This window comes from Sphaeramia orbicularis, chromosome 22, assembly GCF_902148855.1.
Source record: "Sphaeramia orbicularis chromosome 22, fSphaOr1.1, whole genome shotgun sequence".
NCBI classification, from domain to species: Eukaryota; Metazoa; Chordata; class Actinopteri; order Kurtiformes; family Apogonidae; genus Sphaeramia; species Sphaeramia orbicularis.
The window spans coordinates 26,168,853-26,187,796 of NC_043978.1; the positions used below are offsets into that span (position 1 = coordinate 26,168,853).

General features: G+C 34.7%; 1 protein-coding gene across 2 annotated transcripts in view; it reads right to left on the reverse strand.

Annotated features, from left to right (window-relative positions):
* cnksr1 (connector enhancer of kinase suppressor of Ras 1) overlaps positions 1-18,944 on the reverse strand; it is a 99,622-nt gene that overhangs the window by 27,251 nt on the left and 53,427 nt on the right. The window contains exons 7-10 of one of the 2 annotated variants that reach the window (XM_030127075.1): positions 14,181-14,240; positions 4,288-4,356; positions 3,980-4,099; positions 1,008-1,165 (exon numbers count right to left, since the gene is read on the reverse strand). In XM_030127075.1, the coding sequence (XP_029982935.1) occupies positions 1,008-1,165; positions 3,980-4,099; positions 4,288-4,356; positions 14,181-14,240 (407 nt within the window). Of the gene's footprint in view, positions 1-1,007; positions 1,166-3,964; positions 4,100-4,287; positions 4,357-14,180; positions 14,241-18,944 lie in introns of both variants that reach the window. The other variant, XM_030127074.1, reaches the window with a different exon arrangement.

The window sequence follows — 18,944 nt, forward strand, 5'->3', positions numbered from 1 at the left end:
ACTATGGCTTATTTTTACATACTAAAACAGCATTGATAGAGTCCAAAAAATGTTAAATGAACCCTAAATCTGAAAATCTCCCCTTTCTTAATTGTACAATTAACACCCGACTGAAAAAAACATCAAAAGTCATAAAAAAAACAATGGTTATGCAATCAAGTACTAACTCCTGTGTGTATCATGTGCTATTATTTTTATGTAAGTATTTTAAAGTTTAATTTTAGACGTATTTTATTGATTTTAAATTAGCCTTAGTTTTAGTCGTTTTTAATTTATTCATTTATTTATTAGTTATTTATTTTATTCATATGGCAAATACGGGTCCTCAGAAACCAGTTTCGTTCTCTTCTTTGTGATGGAATGACAAAACTCCTTTGAATCCCTTGAATCCATTGAATCATGTGACTAAAACAGACAGAAAAGAAAACATGGAATGCCTAAAAGCACTGTTTTTGTCAGTACAATGCCATAGATATTGATGTAAGAACTGAAGTGATTTTGGTTATTATCAAGAAAACATGGAAAATGGATAGATATCAGCTCTGAAATTAAACTCTTATGAGCTTTTTTTTGTTGTTATCATTATATTTGTCCAAACAAATGTACCTTCAGTTTTACCAGGCATTAAAATGAACAAGAAATTGAAGAAAACAAGGATGGTCTAATAATTTTTTAGTATATGGATGCTAATGTGCAGCTAGTTAATGGTGAATATTTGTACTTTAAGGCTTTAACAATTGCTCACCTTAATAAAACAAACCAAAAAAAACCTTAAAGTTGCAGGTTTTAGACAATATATGATTTTTTTTTTTTTTTAACATCCATATAGTTGCAGTATCCTTTCTCACCTGCATTCTGCTACTATTTTAACAGTGGGATAGAAGGACACAGCGACAACAAATTCCACTTCCTACTGTGTTTTATAAACTGGGACAGTATGTTCTTGCTCATGTCATTTATTCCAGATTGTTCCAGTGACACTGCAGTGATTTACACCATGTTCTCACCTAAAAGACAAGGACCTGACAGATGCTGCCACCCTCTCAAATATGGAGTGCCTCGGATTTTGTTCCTCCTCTCTTCCCTCTTCCTCCTCCTCTTCCCCTTCTTCTTCTTCCTCTGACCTTGCTTGCTCTGTCTCCTCCTCTTTCTCAGCTTCTTCCGTCTAAAAAAAAAAAAAATCAGCACAAATGAACACGTGAACAGAGTGTGTGTGTGTACTCAGGGGTTAGCAGGAGGGTAAGGAGGCGGATGTCATGTGGATTGTAACGGCAGCCTTCTTCTCAGGTCTCCATCTGCATATTCTGTGGTTTTGGAGGTGAGAAAACAACCCAGACACACACACACACACTGGATCTCTGGTTGGAAGTAGTGCATCAGATGAGGATGGAGCTGATTCACATCTGCTTATGCGTGTTCTCTCACCCTACGGCAGCAGCTAGATTTGAGATTAACATGGTAATGGTCACAAGGGGGTGTGAAATGCGGTCTTCATGTCTGAGCTCTAGCCTCCTTGCAGTGTGTAATTTAGTACGTAGCCCTAAGACAAACAGCAGTTGGCATGGTGACTACTGACAGTGTTTATGGAAACGCAGTAATCCCCCCCACCCCCACCCCCCTGTTCCACAAATGCAAACCTGGTCCTGGTTCTGGGCGGATGCTAGTGTCAGTTCAGAGTTGTGTAAACCTTCTGAGAACTGGTTTACGTTCCCAGTAGTACAGACACACCATAGAGCCAGTGGCTATGTCAGAAAGCATGTGAAAACGAGCTAATGTTAACTACACGACCTGCAAGTACAGACAGGTTTCAGTGATGGGTGCTTCTATGAAACTGGTCCTAAAAACAGGACAGAGGGGCTAAAAGTTCAAACCAGATGTACACTAATGTTATGAAGCAAGTTTGGAAGCACTTTGGGTCTATTTTAAAAAGAAATATCTACCGAGAAAAAAGAGAAACCATTTTTCAGATAAAACACATTTTTATATTATTTTTATACAATAATCCGCATGTAGCACTACTACTTTTTTTATATATATATATCTTTTATTCTCTCACACATACATTTTGGGAATCGAAGAAAATATGCAAGGCAGAGTGTTTGACAAAAATGACTCGCGATTTATTTGTGTTTAACCCTTTCATGCATAGTGGTCACACCAGTGGACAGCTTTTCAAAGCTGTTCTCTTGTATATTCATGGTTTTGTTGTTTGAGTTGTTTATCAGCCAACAGAGTGGACATTTATGGATCATCCCATACAGTGCAATTCATACTGTTAAGTAACAGTATGAATTGGTTTAGCTCATTTGATTAATGAGTAATTTAAACTGTGACTGTGACCGACTGCTGACGAGGACCAGAAAGAGAGAGCATATAACACCAGTGCTCAGGTCTCTGCACTGGCTCCCCGTGAGCTTCAGGATCGATTTTAAAGTGCTTTTATTGGTTTTTAAAACTCTTAATGGTCTTAGCCCTATTTATTTATCTGATTTGCTTTTAACATATGAGCCCTCTCGGACCCTCAGGTCCTCAGGTAGTAATCTCTTAACTGTTCCTAGAGTCCACACTAAGACTCATGGTGAGGCCTCATTCAGCTTTTATGGCCCCAAACTATGGAACAGCCTACCTGAGGACCTGAGTGTTCATATTTTTAAAAGTAAACTTAAAACTTATCTTTTTAGTCTAGCTTTTAATTAAACTCTTACTGTAAACTTTACTTTGTTGCTTGTATTTTTATTTGCAACCGCGGGACAGTGGGGGGTTTTGTTGTGAAGCACTTTGTGTTACATGTACCATGTATGAAAAGTGCTATAGAAATAAAGTTTGATTGATTGATTGATTAAAAAAAACATGTTTTTTGAGAAAAGTACATAACCGGCACCATCTGATATTAAACTGCTTAAAAAAAGCAATTCACACCAATTTTTCAGACAAAATGATTTTTATAATGATAAAAGGGTGTATAAAAGGTCATAAAACTATATTGAAAACAGAAATATATGATTGAGATTTCAAATTATAGCAGTAATAATTTGTGTTATTATTCATTCTCAGAGAACTATCCGAGGGACTGAATTTAGTTTGTATTAAAAGTTCCGTAATTTTCTTGAAAATCCTTTTTTGGCAAAAATTTTAATGGATTTAGAAACTTAAGATGTTATACTATTGAACTACAAAAAGTTTGAAATCATTATCTCAGTTCTAATTTTTTGATTCAAAGTCAACAGGTGCGTGACTTGACCCTACTGTAACTTTGCTGTTCTTGACAAATCTGATCTGCAGTAAAATGTTTGAGTGTAAATCAACAAACAAAACAGTTTTTTTATTCTTATTTTTTGCATATTATCTCCATGAAGTGAATAATAACTAGTATTAGAGTATCTTAAAATGTGGGAAAACATCTGATTAGCAGCATAAAAATGTATGTATTGCATAATTTTCCATATCACTTTCTGATATTAAGTTTTAAATAGATGTTTCTTTGCTTAAAAAATCAAAAGCATGGTGTCTGGCTGAGTGGACATTTTTGTAAATACTTAAAAAAAGAAAAAAAAGAAAAAGAAAACTGGATCCTATTGTTATTTTCATGCCTAAAGAAGAATAAAAACGCACAAAATATATTGACCAAGGTTCTCATAATTCATCCATGAAAGGGTTAAATGGGCAGGTTCCATATGTAATGTGAGTGGACACGATGAGTTACACACAAAACCTAGAATGAGAGTGAGATTCATGAAAAACCCACATGTCTGGATTAGAAAAACCACTAGGATCATCAAAATTTACACAGTGTCTATTTATAGTGGTGTATAAGATCATTTCCAGCCATGTTTTCAAGATCAAATGCACTGATGTTAAAATGGGGTCATGAGCCAAAAAAGGTTGGGAACCACTGGTTTAAACATTAGCATCAACTCTTTTCATTGATATTTTCTATAATTTTGGAACCTTTATGTGTCCTGGCCTGTGGATTACAAACCTTCTGGACTGAGTCTCTGTTACGACGCCGTCCTGACCCGGGGACTTTCTTCAGGATCAGAGTCACTCCACTGGGGTTTTCACGCAACTTCTTCACGAGGTTAGCTCTGCTCCATCCCACCTGTTACAGAAAAAACACAATCCCTACAGTATGAGGGTCTTTAAACACTCCCACACTTTAAGAAACATGAAATATGCACCACATCTTAGCTTCCAATTGGAACTTGAATATCTTGTAAATTAACTGTTTGCATTTTACAGTAAATATAATGTGTTGCAAAGGGAGTTGTGTAACTTACAAACACTTACCACTATCTGGTCATTTACTTGAATCACTTCATCACCACTCAAGATCTTTAAACTGATATCAGTTGAAGGCTGCAAAGAATTTAAAGAAAAACAATATCGTGAATCAAATGATCCTCACTATGGATAAAATTAGTAAATCATCAGTTTTATTACATATCACAACTACAATGAACAGTATAACACACAGCTGGAGGTCGAATCAGGTTCGTTTTTATTTTCTCTATATTAATGGTTCATGTTAAACCACATATAAGCCTTTTAAAATTGTAATCATTTTGTAACTTTAATGGAAATAGGTGCTAAATCATATTAAATGTCATATTTTCTATCTTCAGCCCCTAAAATGGATAAAAAGTGATGTAAAAGTAGTCAATGTCTGACAATAGAATATAAAAATATCTGTGCAAAACTAACTGGAATAAGCAAAATGAATAATAGCAAAAAATGTGTATAGCAACCGTGTTTGATTGTAGCTTTTAACAATGTTAGTTACCTCATCAACAGATGACTGAATACAGAGTATAAGATGGGAAATTCCTAAAATCAGTTACTCGTTTTTATTCTTATGTTCCGACAGTATGATTGACAAAGATTTCTGATTACAACCTTTATAAAAAGTATTGAAATATAAATCAGGTTGTTGGATAAAGCCAAATATGTGAAACAAATCATCTTTCTGTTTCAATGTTATCATTCTGTCAGAGTACTTCAGATATTACATGAAATTACGCACTTAAACGAAGACAAAAGGAAATAACAAAAGCGGACAAAATGCTACTGAAGAAACACCTCAATGGAAGATGAACTGTAGGGAATAAAAAAATCCCTTGAGTTTTTGTTGAAACAGATAAGTAAAGTAGCCGAACAGCAAGCTAAGCTGGTTGAGTTTGAGAGAATGAAGTGGCTGAATTAAAAAATACTATCATAGAAAAAAACACCATAATTGGCGGACAGGAGTGCAGAATCGATGAATGGGAGCGGTACACATGGATGGAGGATTTAATTGTGAGTGGAGTTGAAACAAGGTGTCGTAGCTATGCTAGCGCTACAGCCACAGGTGCAACAATGGAGAGTGGTGATGATGCACCAATGGAAGGGCTACAACACTGTTTTTCTTTTTCTTAAATTTTTTTGACAGTTATTTTTTGTTAGTCGTTTTATCTTTTTTTTCACATAACAGACAAAACAAACAAAACAAGTAACAGTCAGCAATAAGTACTTGTAACTGTTAAAAAACAAAATTAACCATTGGCATCGGCATGCAACATCATCTGAGCCATACCAAACAAGTCTGAGCAGTAATCCTCACTATATGACAGGTCCCACATTAACTGTCCTTAAAAAAAAATCAGTCCATTTACTCCATCTTCTCCTGTAGAGTTCCGCTTGCAGCTGTAACATAAGTGTAAATCTCTCCCCTTTGTGGATTTCATCCACTGTATTCATCCAGTCCTCCACTACTGGTGGCTCAGGCCAAAGCCATCTTTGGGTAACTGCTTTCTTTGCTGCAGCACCAAAACTCTTCAGGAGATAACTGTCATTCACCGTCAAATCTCCCAACAGAAGTGAAAAAGTAGGTTGCTGCAGTCCCAAACCCAAAATCTGTTCTATTTTTGTACCAACATCTTTCCAAAAACTTGTAATTTTTGTACAAGATCAAAAAATGTGTTTTTCAACCTTGGGGTCAGGACTCCACGTGGGGTCACCTGGAATTCAAATGGGATCACCCGAAATTTCTAGTAATTGATTTTTTAAAAATGTAAATAAATTACTAATAAAAAATATTTTAACGATTGAATATATATTTCATTATAATTGAAACACCACATATTTTTCCTAATAAAAATAAAGTTCAGATATTTACCTCCGCCAAGGAGGTTATGTTTTTGCCAGGGTTTGTTTGTTTGTTTGTCTGTTTGTCTGTCCGTTAGTGTGCAACATAACTCAAAAAGTTATGGACAGATTTTGATGAAATTTTCAGGGTTTGTTGGAAATGGGAAAAGGAAGAAATGATTAAATTTTGGTGGTGATCGGGGGTGGGGGGGCCCATGGGGGGACCCATTTCCAACAAACACTGAAAATCTGTCCCCCCCATGGGCCCCCCCACCCCCGAATACCACCAAAATTTAATCATTTCTTCCTTATCCCATTTCCAACAAACCCTGAAAATTTCATCCAAATCTGTCCATAACTTTTTGAGTTATGTTGCACACTAACGGACAGACAAACAAACAAACAAACAAACAAACAAACAAACAAACCCTGGCAAAAACATAACCTCCTTGGCGGAGGTAATAAAATTTGATTGATTGAGTGATTTGATTGGTTTTCCCCTGTAAGTCGCTTTGGAAAAGAGCATCTGCCAAATGCATGAACATAAACATAAACAAAATGCAGGATATAACATCTGAGAGGGCATATCTTGATTGACCCGGTCATGTAACCACATGCGTTAATATGCTTCAACCTGTCCAGACGCAGTCGAAACTGGACCGAACAAAGAATGGAAATATTTCTTCACCCGTCTGGCCCCGCTAAGACATCTCCAAGAGAAAAATGTCTCTGTTTTGAATGTCTGGGGTCACCAGAAATTTGTGATGTTAAAATGGGGTCACGAGCCTAAAAAGGTTGGGAACCACTGGGCTACAAACTTTGGAGAGGCAAGTGATTTAATTCATGGAGAGCAAAAACATAAAACTAGGTTCAGAAGATCAGATGGTAGAGCGGGTCGTCCAATAACCGAAGGGTTGGCGGTTTGAATCCCGCTCTGTCCCAGTCATGTGCTGTTGTGTCCTTGGGCAAGACACTTCACCCGCCTTGCCTCCAGTGCTGCTACTCACACTGGTGTATGAATGTTTGGTGGTGGTCGGCAAATTGGCAGCCACGCTTCTGTCGGTCTGTCCCAGGGCAGCTGTGACTACAAATGTAGTTTACCACCACCAGAGGGAGAATGTGAGAGCGAATGAATAATGGATGTGTGCACTTTGAGTATGCGTTCATAGAATAGCACTATTTATAATCCATTAATATATAGGTGCTTCCAAGAAAGAACAAAGATGCTAACACTACATTCAGAGTCTGTATGTCATGTCTAATCCAACTTTACGTTTAGACATGACTCCTTTTGGTCTGGACTATCCCGTTGGATAGTCCAGAGATGCTCCGTCTCTTCTGTCCAGTGTTGTCTTATTAACAGTCGACTCCAGTCCTATCGCAGCAGTAGCAGGGGAGGGCAGAGTACTTTGTGGTTGACATAATGGAAAAATAACATCTTCAGCTTTGTGTTCCACAGGGGAGCTCGTCTGGCACTCAGTTTACGAGCCCTCCTCATTCTGACTGATAAACACTCAACCATCCTCCCATCACTCCCTTGTTGATTTTAAACCTCCTCATCTCACTCAAATATAGTTTCTCCCGAAAGTCCTGCAGCATCTTTAACAGCAGGCTTTCATTTCCTCACAGACAGCTGTATCCCTTAAGTAAAAAGTCATTTCAATTGTATTCCCATGACATACAAAAACAGCTAACCTACTTTATTGTGATCAGTCAGTATTATAACAGAGTAAATTGCAGTTTTTGGCTAAGATAGTAAAGAAACAGGTAGCTTTGTGTCAAAAAGCTGAGTGGACTGCATCTCTTGTTGCATGATACATGTCACCAACAGTAAAAACAGTGGCTGCTTTGACACATTTGACCTCAGTCTTCAAGAGGGAGGTGAAGAAGCACTAAAGGAGTGATATTTTGCTTTTTAAAATGGAATTATACATTTTCAAACATTTCCCTGTGGTCTACATAAACTGTAAATGCTATGTTTGGGTCTGAATTCTTCATTAATTCAACTCCACAGGTCCATCTTCAACCCTATTTCTGAGTAATGACACCAGAAAGGTGGTTTTGAGCGCTGGCCCTTTAAATGCACATGAGCCACTTAAGGCCCCACCCCCTCCAGGTTGTTGACCGCGCTTTCTGTCCCGTTCAGTCACTTGCGTTCGTTAATACAACCAACAACTGAACATTTTAGGTAATCGGCTCGAAGTTTGGACATATTTTAACACTCTTGCAATGTTGACATTTTGCTTCTGTTTTTATATTTTAACTTGTTTTATTTATTTGATTTTATTGTTTTTTAATGCTTTTATTAATTTTTATTGTGCTTTTAGTCTTTTGTACAACACTTTAGTCCACTGTGGTTGTTTTAAAGTGCTTTATAAATAAAGTTGGATTGGATTGGAGTTGGATATTTTCAGTTTTTACTACAATCACTGCTGCTGTTAAACAATTATGGAGAATTGGAGAAACATTCATTAGAAGTCTTGACCTTATATGTGCAAATGTCGTGATGTGACTAGTTATTAAACATAACAAATTAAGCAGGAATTAAAACAGGTTGTAGAAATCCACTCGATTTTTGCCAAAATTAATATAAAGATAGCTTTGCAGCACCTGGAGGGTTCAAATTCAAACTTTATGAACTATTAGGGTCCAAATACACAAATAAATGAACCAAAGACTAATAAAAGAATGATAAACGTGGGTAACAAAGAATGATCAACGTGGGTTTAGCAAAATATAACCCCTTTAAAAGGGGTGAAAATTACTACAGTGCAGTTGCGTCAAAGCTACAGTGACATCTTCATTGACTGAATAGATCATGATGAGACAGAACTGTGTAGTTTTTATATTTAGATGTTTTCACAGTAGTACTTCAACACTTTTACCACAAACTGTAACACTTGTGAAATAATCTTTTAGAAAAAAAACCAAAAACACTTCTTTGACACATTGTAGGTTGTAAATGATGGCGTAAGACAAACAGGATCGCTCACTGTTGACTACAATTCAAGTTTTTTCCAATGTAAGGTCTCGTCAGGGTTCCTACAGGTTTCTACAAGTTAAATTTAAGACTTTTTAAGACCTTTTTAAGACTACTTAGAACAGAATTTAATGCCCATTTCAAAGCCATTCCCCTCCACTCGTCTCAGTCAGATGGAGAATGATCTTTTCTCCACCAGGCATTATTACATCTGCACTTCTTCATGCTACTTTTCACTTACGAGCCATCCCTTAAAGTTCCCAAAGTTAGTTTTCTGACTGCGACTAACGGTTGCACGTGTTGGGGTGAATGTTCTGTGATAATTTCTCACTGGGGGCTGCAAAGTTATTGATAATTGGTTCCTAATTTCATCAATTGTCGGGCTGAAAGGGGTGGAACTGAGTCACTAATGTTACTGTGTTTGCAGCTTGGACATTTAACAGACACATTTAAACACAATACAGTGAACAAGTTTATGGAAACAACTTAAGACCTACCATATCAAATTTAATACCTTTTAAAGACTTTTTTAAGTTATTAAATGCAGATTTGTACATTCAAGACTTTTAAGACTTTTTAAGACCCTGTGGGAACCTTGCTATTGGGGGGAAACCAGTAAGAACAGGTCCTTGGCTCTCTACTCACAGCTGTGCTAATACTAACATTAGCCTATCTAGTGGTTTGATGTTTGAGCACAACATAAAATGAACAGTCTCATCACTCTTTAAAAATCCATATAGACTTCAAAGGTTAACTCATTTCATAACACTGGGTTACAAAAAAATGTTTTTTGCAAGTTGTCTAGGTTTTTTCCAACTGAATTAGGACCATTTTGCACCGCGAAATCCAAAAATGACATCTGTTTTTCTCAATCAGGTCAGGTTTTTTTGCTAACTTGATTTAGAAAAATTTGATCTTCTCACAAAATTGATGACATTTTTGTGACTTTATCAGTTGATTTTTATATAGTTCTCACCCAAAATAGGTTTTAAGAGGAAAAAAAAATCATTTTCTAACAGGATTCCTGTTAGGTACAATGGTGTATTCACCACAGATGTAGCAGAATACGTCAGGCTTATTTTTGCAACATCTTCTAGTCGAAGTCATTTCATTCACCTGTAATATTAAAAAAAACATTAATCATAAATTGGTAAAAGTAAAATCTTCAGAACTCGTTTATTGCAAGAAATATGAAATCATTTTGTATCATATGATGTGAAAATGCCCATAAATGTAAGCAAAAATGTTAAAAAGCCAATATGTAGCATAGTTCAGAAAGTTGACCTGATTGAGCAAAATTAATATGATTTTTGGATTCAGCACACCAAAATTATCCTAAATCAGCTCAAAAAACTTAAACAATAAATTTGTTGTTGACCAGTGTAATCAGCATAAGGGACTTTAATATCTGTATATAACTCTTCCAAATGCACTAGCAGCACTTAGCATTAGCATTTAGCACATTAGGAGCAGTGAGCTGCCATTGAAGGCGCTCAGGGACCCACTCCAGTTCCTTGGGGAGTTGCCTGTTTTTAATGGCAGGAAAAGACTCCAGACGTTTATTTACTAACATCATGTAGTTTGTGTTGGAGTCTTTGACTTTCCTAATGCTGTTTCTTGATGTTATCTAACTTAATTTCTAGGCTAACAGTAGCATATGTTGTAGATTGTTGCTGCTGTAGAGGAGCAGAAGAGGGGAAACGAAGAACTCAGGAGCAAGAATAAGGACCTTGCAGAAGAATTACCCAAGTTCTCATGTCGTGTATTTAAGCAAATGAGATAATGATTAGATTAGAGATGGAATTACCCAACATCAACACACGACTGTCTTGACTGTTACGACTTATTTTTTATTTGATGTAATAATGTGAGAGCAAGTGGAGCTGTTGAGTTGGTGCTCCCAATTATTAAATGTCAGTTTATATTTTGTGTTTATGATGGGCAAACTTAATGTTATGGTATGTTTGTTGGTTGTTTGACTTGATTGAGGACTGTTTGTTTGATTGACAGGCCAGCTGTTTGATATCACTTGTGGGCGTGTTTAATAAGAGCCAGGCCCTCGCAGCTGAGTTCAGTTGTTGGTAGGAGTCCTGGGAAACAGCAGAAAGTTTTATGGTATATTCTTTTAACCTCGTATTCGGTGCTTGATCTTCAAACTTTTGGATTCACTGCGTAGCCTGACTCTGTCAACACTGATGCTGTAGAGGAGCAAAAGAGGGGAAATGAAGAACTCAGGAGCAAGAATAAGAACTCTGCAGAAGAATTACCCGAGTTCTCATGTCATGTATTTAAGCAAATGAGATAATGATTAGATTAGAGATGGAATTAACATCAACACACGACTGTCTCCAGGCAGAAAACAGACTTAAACAACCACAGATCTAACATACTGAAGCATTAAAAGTTCGACAAACGAACCTCTTTATTTACTCCCATAAAACTCACATATACATTATAAATTAGTCGTCCTATCTCGATAACGCAGACGTTCACAGCCTGTAGCGTTTGAGACAAGCAGTGAATGTGTTTTTAAGAATCTGTTTATCACAGACGGGTCCAGATTGGTATCAGTTTCAATCCAGTGAAGAAAAGACGAGCTAAAAATAATATGTCACATTCAAGTACTCTTCCAAGGGGATTTCCTCCTCTTCCAGGCCTCGTGGTTTTATGGAAAATGAATCAAAATCTCAATTTCTCTTCTTTTAACCGCACAGAGGAAAATCTAAAAATATCTTTGTCTTTGTATTCAGTAGATTCACATTATTAGTTACTAAAAAAACTATGCAAAGAATGACAAATACATAGAATATATTAGAATATAGTAAACACTGTTACTATGGAGAGTTCCGAATCCCATTTTTCTACATTGTACAAAGACAATAAATGTATTCTATTCTATTCTTTGAGCAAAAAAAAAACATCATAAAAATAAATGAACTAATAAATAAATTGAGAGCTCTTGAATGATCATAATGGACCACAGAATTAGAAAAATGCCAGTTTAAGCATGTTGTGATTGTAACTAGGAGTGAAAACACAGTTATTTGACATTACTTCTTAGGTTTAAAGGCGTCATATTTTGTTAAACCCACTTTTATTAGTCTTTGGTTCATTTATTTGTGTATTTGGACCCTAATAGTTCATACAGTTTAAATTTGAACCCTCCAGGTCTACAAAGCTATCTTTATATTCATTTGGGCAAAAATGAAGTGGATTTCTACAACCTGTTTTAATTCCTGCATAATTTGTTACGTCTATAACTAGTTACGCCACCACATTTGCACATATAAGGTCAAGATTTCCGACGAACATTTCTCCGAGTACGACATAATTGTTTATCAGCAGCAGTGGTTGTAGTCCATACTGAAAATATGTCCAAACTTTGAGCTGATTACCAAAAATTTTCAGTTGTTGGTTAGAACGGGACAGAGCAGCACAGTCAACAACCTGGAGGGGGTGGGGCCTGAAGTGGCTCATTTGCATTTAAAGGGCCAGCGCTCAAAACGACCTTTCTGGTGTCATTACTCAGAAATAGGGTCGAAGATGGACCTGTGGAGTTGAATTAATTAAGAATTCAGACCCAAGTATAGCATTTACAGTTTATGTAGACCACAGGAAAATGTTTTAAAATGCATAATTCCATTTAAAAAAAACAAAATGTCACTCGTTTAACCCTTTCATGCATAGCGGTCACTACAGTGGACAGTTGTTCTACAGCTGTTCTTATAATATTTAAGGATTTTGTTGTTTTAGTTCCATATCAGCCAACACAGTGGATGCTTATGCATCATCCCATGCACTGAAATTCATACCATTAATGTAAGTTTGCTGTTCAAGATAAACCTGATCTGCACTAACATGTTTGAGTGTAAATCAATTGCTTGTTATTGTTATTGAACTGCAATTAAAAGGTTTTTATTGTTATTATTATTATGTTTTATATTATCTCCATGAAGTGAGTAATAACTAGTATAATAGTATGTTAAAATGTGACAAAACAGCGGATTAGCAGCATTAAAAATGTTTTTATATCATAGTTTTCACACAATATATCAGTAAATACATGTTTCTTTGCTTCAAAAATTAAATGCATGGTGTCAAGATGGGTGGACATTTTTGGAACTCCATGGAAAATAGGTTCATAAAAAAAAATTTCAACCGCATTGTTTTTTTGTTTTTTTTTCATGTCTAAAGAGGAATAAAAACACTCAGGAAAAAAAAATCTTGATTAAGGTTGTAATAATTCATGCATGAAAGGGTTAATATTCTAAAAAATAAAGGAGAAAAAGGTTAGCATGATGCTGCTTGAATTTAGCTCAATATTAGTTGAAGTATTTAATTAATACAAAGTTAGGAAATAACTCATCTACTGCAAAATGTACTTGATTATTTTTCTTTTTAGGGTCAAAACACAGTAATGTTCTGTCAGAGAGCGAACTTTAATTGATTGCCATTCCAACATTTATTTCAATATAAAGTAGCTCCTTGTTTCGGATAATCCCTTGTGGTCCAACTAAAGCAAAAATGAATTTAAAATTAAAAATGTGGATCATTTAGCAACAATAATCCATCAAATTGTCTCTAAAATGTCACGTCAGAGAGATTTCGAATACCATGTTTTGACCCTTCAGGAAAAAAGTAGCCCTCATTTCCCAGAAACATGAGCGTTTTTGTTTTACCTTCTACAAGTTATTTTTGCGGCATAGCTTCAGATATGCTCACAGTTCAGTTTAGATAAGAGACGCTGGAAAATGCATGACACATGTGGTAAAACAGATAAAAATCATCCAGCTGGAGATGTGTAAATGAGCGTAAAAGTAGAATCTGTACGAATATGTGAGAACAGACCTGACAATAGTCCCATACTGACGTTTAATGATGCTTTACTTCATGATACTGTTTAATATGGCTTAAAATAAGGTCAGTTATGTCATCTTACTCCACCTGAAGTTAACCTTCTGCTCTGGAATTCATGGGGATTAGTGGTTTGAGTCACACTGCTCTTCATGCAGGGGTTATCAGTGTGTGATTTGTGGGTTGACTCAATAGCACAAGGAGGAAAATGAATGAAGAGTCTAACCTCAGCGGCGGTTCCGGTCACGTAGTGGTTACTGGAGCCAATCGACGTGATCTCAATACCCTGAGAAAACCAGAGACAGACAGATGTAACCCAAAACACTCCGATAAACACAGATATACTGAGAAATTTACACATCAGAGAGTCAAAATGTTTCACACGAGGCTATAAATTTTCTGGAGCTGCAGATGTCCAGATATATTGATTGTTCCGCCTGTAATTACCCATCAGCCCGCCTGATTGATTACTTTAAGTCATCCAAAGCAATGGGGAGGCTGACCCACACCCACACACCCCGAAAACACACATCACATAATCAATACATATGATATTAAATTAGAAATACACACGGTTTCAAATTTGTTACAGTAAGAGCAGACGTCATTTATCAAATTATTTGTCGAACACTGAAGTATGTTATAGGTTTTATTTTCATATAATACACATGTTTTTGCTCTGGATTAGGTTTATTTAATGAGGTGATAGATACCAAACAAAACATTAAATGCTGGTTTTCAGTGTTCCTTTCCACTGAAAAACTAAAAAACGGTCCGATGTTTCACTTTAAGTTTAAGGTTTTTTTGATTTTGTTTAAAAAAGACAAAAAGTTCCAAAAAAAACATTCAGAGATTTCATTTTTCAGATTTTATTTTGAAACAAAATAACCAATGAATGAATCATACACGGACTGTTTTCATTCTGAACTGATTTTATGTTTTGTTTTATGACAGAAAATGAAAATAGCGCCATTGTGCTTGTCCTGTTTTGGATATGACAAAGAAGAACAACATATTTTTGTTCTTGTATAAACTAAATTATAAAAGCCACTTGTTTCTTGTTTTTTTTAAAAGAAAATCCAAACGCCAAGACACAGAAACACAGATATTGACTGATGGAGATGTTAAAAACTATAATCAACAACCAGACTGAATACAGTAGCTATCTAGCTGCCAATCATTTGGCAAAATTGTGTGATTTATGTTGTTTGTTTGTGTCTCGTGCTGGTCATTTGGTACGTTAGCTAATTCAATTTCCTTACATTTTTAATGCTAATAAAATAATAATGCTAATGCTAATAAAATGATGTGCTTTGATGTGGCTGTTTTTATTCACATTTTCACTTTGTGCCTGAACTGGCCAAAATAATAAAAACAAACAACACTCAAACAATAAAAAAAAACCCTCAAAATATAAAAAACAACTTTACGCTAGTGTGTGAGATGGAAATGTTGATGTTTTAATACAGGAAAATTTTGAATAAGTGCAATGGAAGTGTCTTTGCATGTGAAAACCACTGAGAGATGTTAGTTTTTATTTATTAAATACAGGACATTAATGCTTTTTATGAAACTCCAATGAAATGCCATCATGTATGAAGACTTAAAGACAGAAATAAATGTGAAATGAAATAAAAGTGCTTCTAGTTTAATCTTGCATAGCTCTGTCTCTACACTTTATTAACTCCATGCCAGTGCTGTAGACAGGACCGGTATCTTCCATCATCATTATGGAACAGAAGTAAAAGTATGGATGAGCAATACGTTGAATTAATTCAATTAGAGCAATTTGTGCTTTCAAAAAATCATGAAAAGTCAAGATCCTTCTTCTTCTGGAGAGTTTTCCTCCTAATGCATCTTGTTTGCATCTTGTAATATAATTGTGAATGCGTGTCTCCAGTTGTACATGGCGTAAAGAAAGCGAATAAAGTTTTGTCTTCAATTCAAGTAGCCAGAAAACACATTAAAATCATAAATTATCCATAATAATTTAAAAAATCAAGACTTAATTTTTTTTTGTCCATATTAATCATCTATAGGTAAAAGTTATCTGGGTTTTTAGGCTCATTTTCAAACGGCACTGAGCGCAGGATGTGACAGTAAAGCTGCAAAATATGTGTGCATATGAGAAAGCACATCATCGTATTCTAATGGCTAAAAAAACGTACATAAAAAGATGTAAGTCTTTGTCAAAACTTGAAGTATTTGCAGGTCTGCCTATCTATTATGAACCACTATCTACATTTACAGTAACTGGAAAAATGTTCATATAATAATGAAGAATCAGCTATTAATACACCGTACGACACTTCAAGTTGGTTCAAATTGCAAATTAAAGTTCATCTGCTGCCTTGAAAATGTGAGTTAACTTAACTTGAATAATACCATTGTTTAAACCCAGATACTGAAGTTCAAAAAGTGTCAACTTTTTCACTACAATGTTCTTGTCTTTCTTTTTTTCGACTTTCTTTTCGAAATTATGAAAGTTGATTCAACTATTAATCACTTGTTGTTACAACTTAATACTGTGAGTTAAAACAAATATTTATTTTATATTATCAGTACAAAAAAACCAAACTTGACTTAGCCAGTTAAACAAACACATTTCTGCTTCATAAAAACATCAAGTTTCAAGTTAAAACAACTCACAACATTACATTATCCATTCAAAAAAACATGCTTTCTCTTGTCAAAGGAACATGTAATTATTACAGATGAGAGAGATAGGCCTTCCTTTAGGACAGAGGTGGGCAACTCTGGTCCTTGAGAGCCACATTTTAGATGTTTCTCTCTTCCAGGTGTGCTGGAAGAGAGAAACATCTAAAGACAATGAATTAGAGAACGTTTAACTCAGGGGTGTCAAACTCATTTTAGTTCAGGGGCCATATTCAGCTAAATTTGATCTGCAGTGGGCCGTACCAGAAAAATAATAACATAATAACCTATAAATAATGACAACTCCAAATTTTTGTCTTTGTTTTAGTGTAAAAAAACCCATTAAATTATGAAAATACTTACTTTTATAAACTATCCAAAAAACAAAACAAAAAAAAACAAAAAAAAAACTGAAAAAACTGAAATTTAAATTAAAAAAACGTAAGAAAATTTAGTGCAATTTTAACAATACTATTCCTCAACTTATCATTTCTACATGTGCATTATAGATCACATCTACAAAGACACTAAACACTGAGGAACAGGCAGAAAAATAGTTCAAATTGTGCTTAATTTTCTTTACACATTTCAGGTTGTTCATATTTGTTCAGGTTATTCACATTTTATTGTTACAGGATAGTTTGGAAATGTAAATATTTTCATAATTTAATGTTATTTTCTGCACTAAAACAAAGGAGAAAAAAAAATTAAGTTGTTAATTCTAGATTTTTTTTTTTTTGCTTAATTCAAGATTTTTTTTTTTTTTACTTAATTGAAGATTTTTTTATTTATTTATTTATTTTTTTGGCCTTATTCAAGATTTTTTTTTACTTAATTGAAGAATGATTTTTTTGGGCTTAATTGAAGATTTTTTTTTAACTTAATTGATGATTTTTTTTTTCCTTAATTCAAGATTTTTTGCTAAATTTGAGATTTTTTTGGCTTAATTGAAGATTTTTTTTTGGCTTAATTCATGATTTTTTTTTTACTTAATTGAAGATTTTTTTGGCTTAATTCAAGATTTTTTGCTAAATTTGAGATTTTTTTGGCTTAATTGAAGATTTTTTTTTTACTTAATTCAAGATTTTCTTTTTTTTTTGGCATAATTCAAGATTTTTTTTTACTTAATTGAAGAATGATTTTTTTGGGCTTAATTGAAGATTTTTTTTTAACTTAATTGATGATTTTTTTTTTTCCTTAATTCAAGATTTTTTGCTAAATTTGAGATTTTTTTGGCTTAATTGAAGATTTTTTTTTGGCTTAATTCATGATTTTTTTTTTACTTAATTGAAGATTTTTTTGGCTTAATTCAAGATTTTTTGCTAAATTTGAGATTTTTTTGGCTTAATTGAAGATTTTTTTTTTACTTAATTCAAGATTTTCTTTTTTTTTTGGCATAATTCAAGATTTTTTCCTCAGTTCAAGCTAAATTTTTTTTTGCTTAATTCAATTTAAGACTGTGGAATTTTTGCACTTGGCAAAAACATCCCAGGGGCCGAATTGGACCCTTTGGTGGGCCGCATTTGACCCCCGGGCCACATGTTTGACACTCCTGGTTTAACTCTTGAAAACTAGAACAGTTGGGTTGAAAATCCAAAACAAGTCGGAGCTCTTTGAGTTGAAGTGCAAAAATAAGTGGACATAACTAAATGAGGCTGTCATGTTTTACAGTTTGTATATCTCAGTGTTACACACTGAGCCTTCTACTTTGGAAACAGAAAGAAAAAAGCAGAATAATAACGAAAACTATCTACCATTTTTTAATTCTTACTGTGGACTGCACAACCGTTATGTTTTTAATTTCTATAATGTTCCTGTCTCGTTTTCTGGAGCCTCATTACTCTTAGTTTTAGTGGAGGCAGAAAAAATTATAAAATGATAATAAAGCAAATTAAATGTGTGCTTGGTTATTATGGGGGCGGTAAATGCAGTTTATCACAGATGATCAAACAGAGACAGAGAGGGGAACATTTAACTGGATAAATACACAAAGGAAGAAGCAAATTGGAAAAATTCACTGAACAAAATTGCTTGTTAAGAATAAAATAAAAATGAGATCAATAGATTATGGAGATATTAGGTGAAGAGCAGAGCTATTACTGTTGTATTCAACGCACTGAACAAAGGCGAAGTTATTAAAGGTTCAGACGAAGCAGCGACAGAAACAGGATGTAAGAGGCTTGGAGAAGAATAAAAAGAACCCAAATAAGAGGGTAAATTGTGATTGAAGTGAATACTGTGCTTTCATGATTGTAGACCTCAATAAAAAATATATTCTGGCAAAAAAAAAAAAAAAAAAGGACAGAAATAAGTACAGGGAGAACCTTGGGTTTGG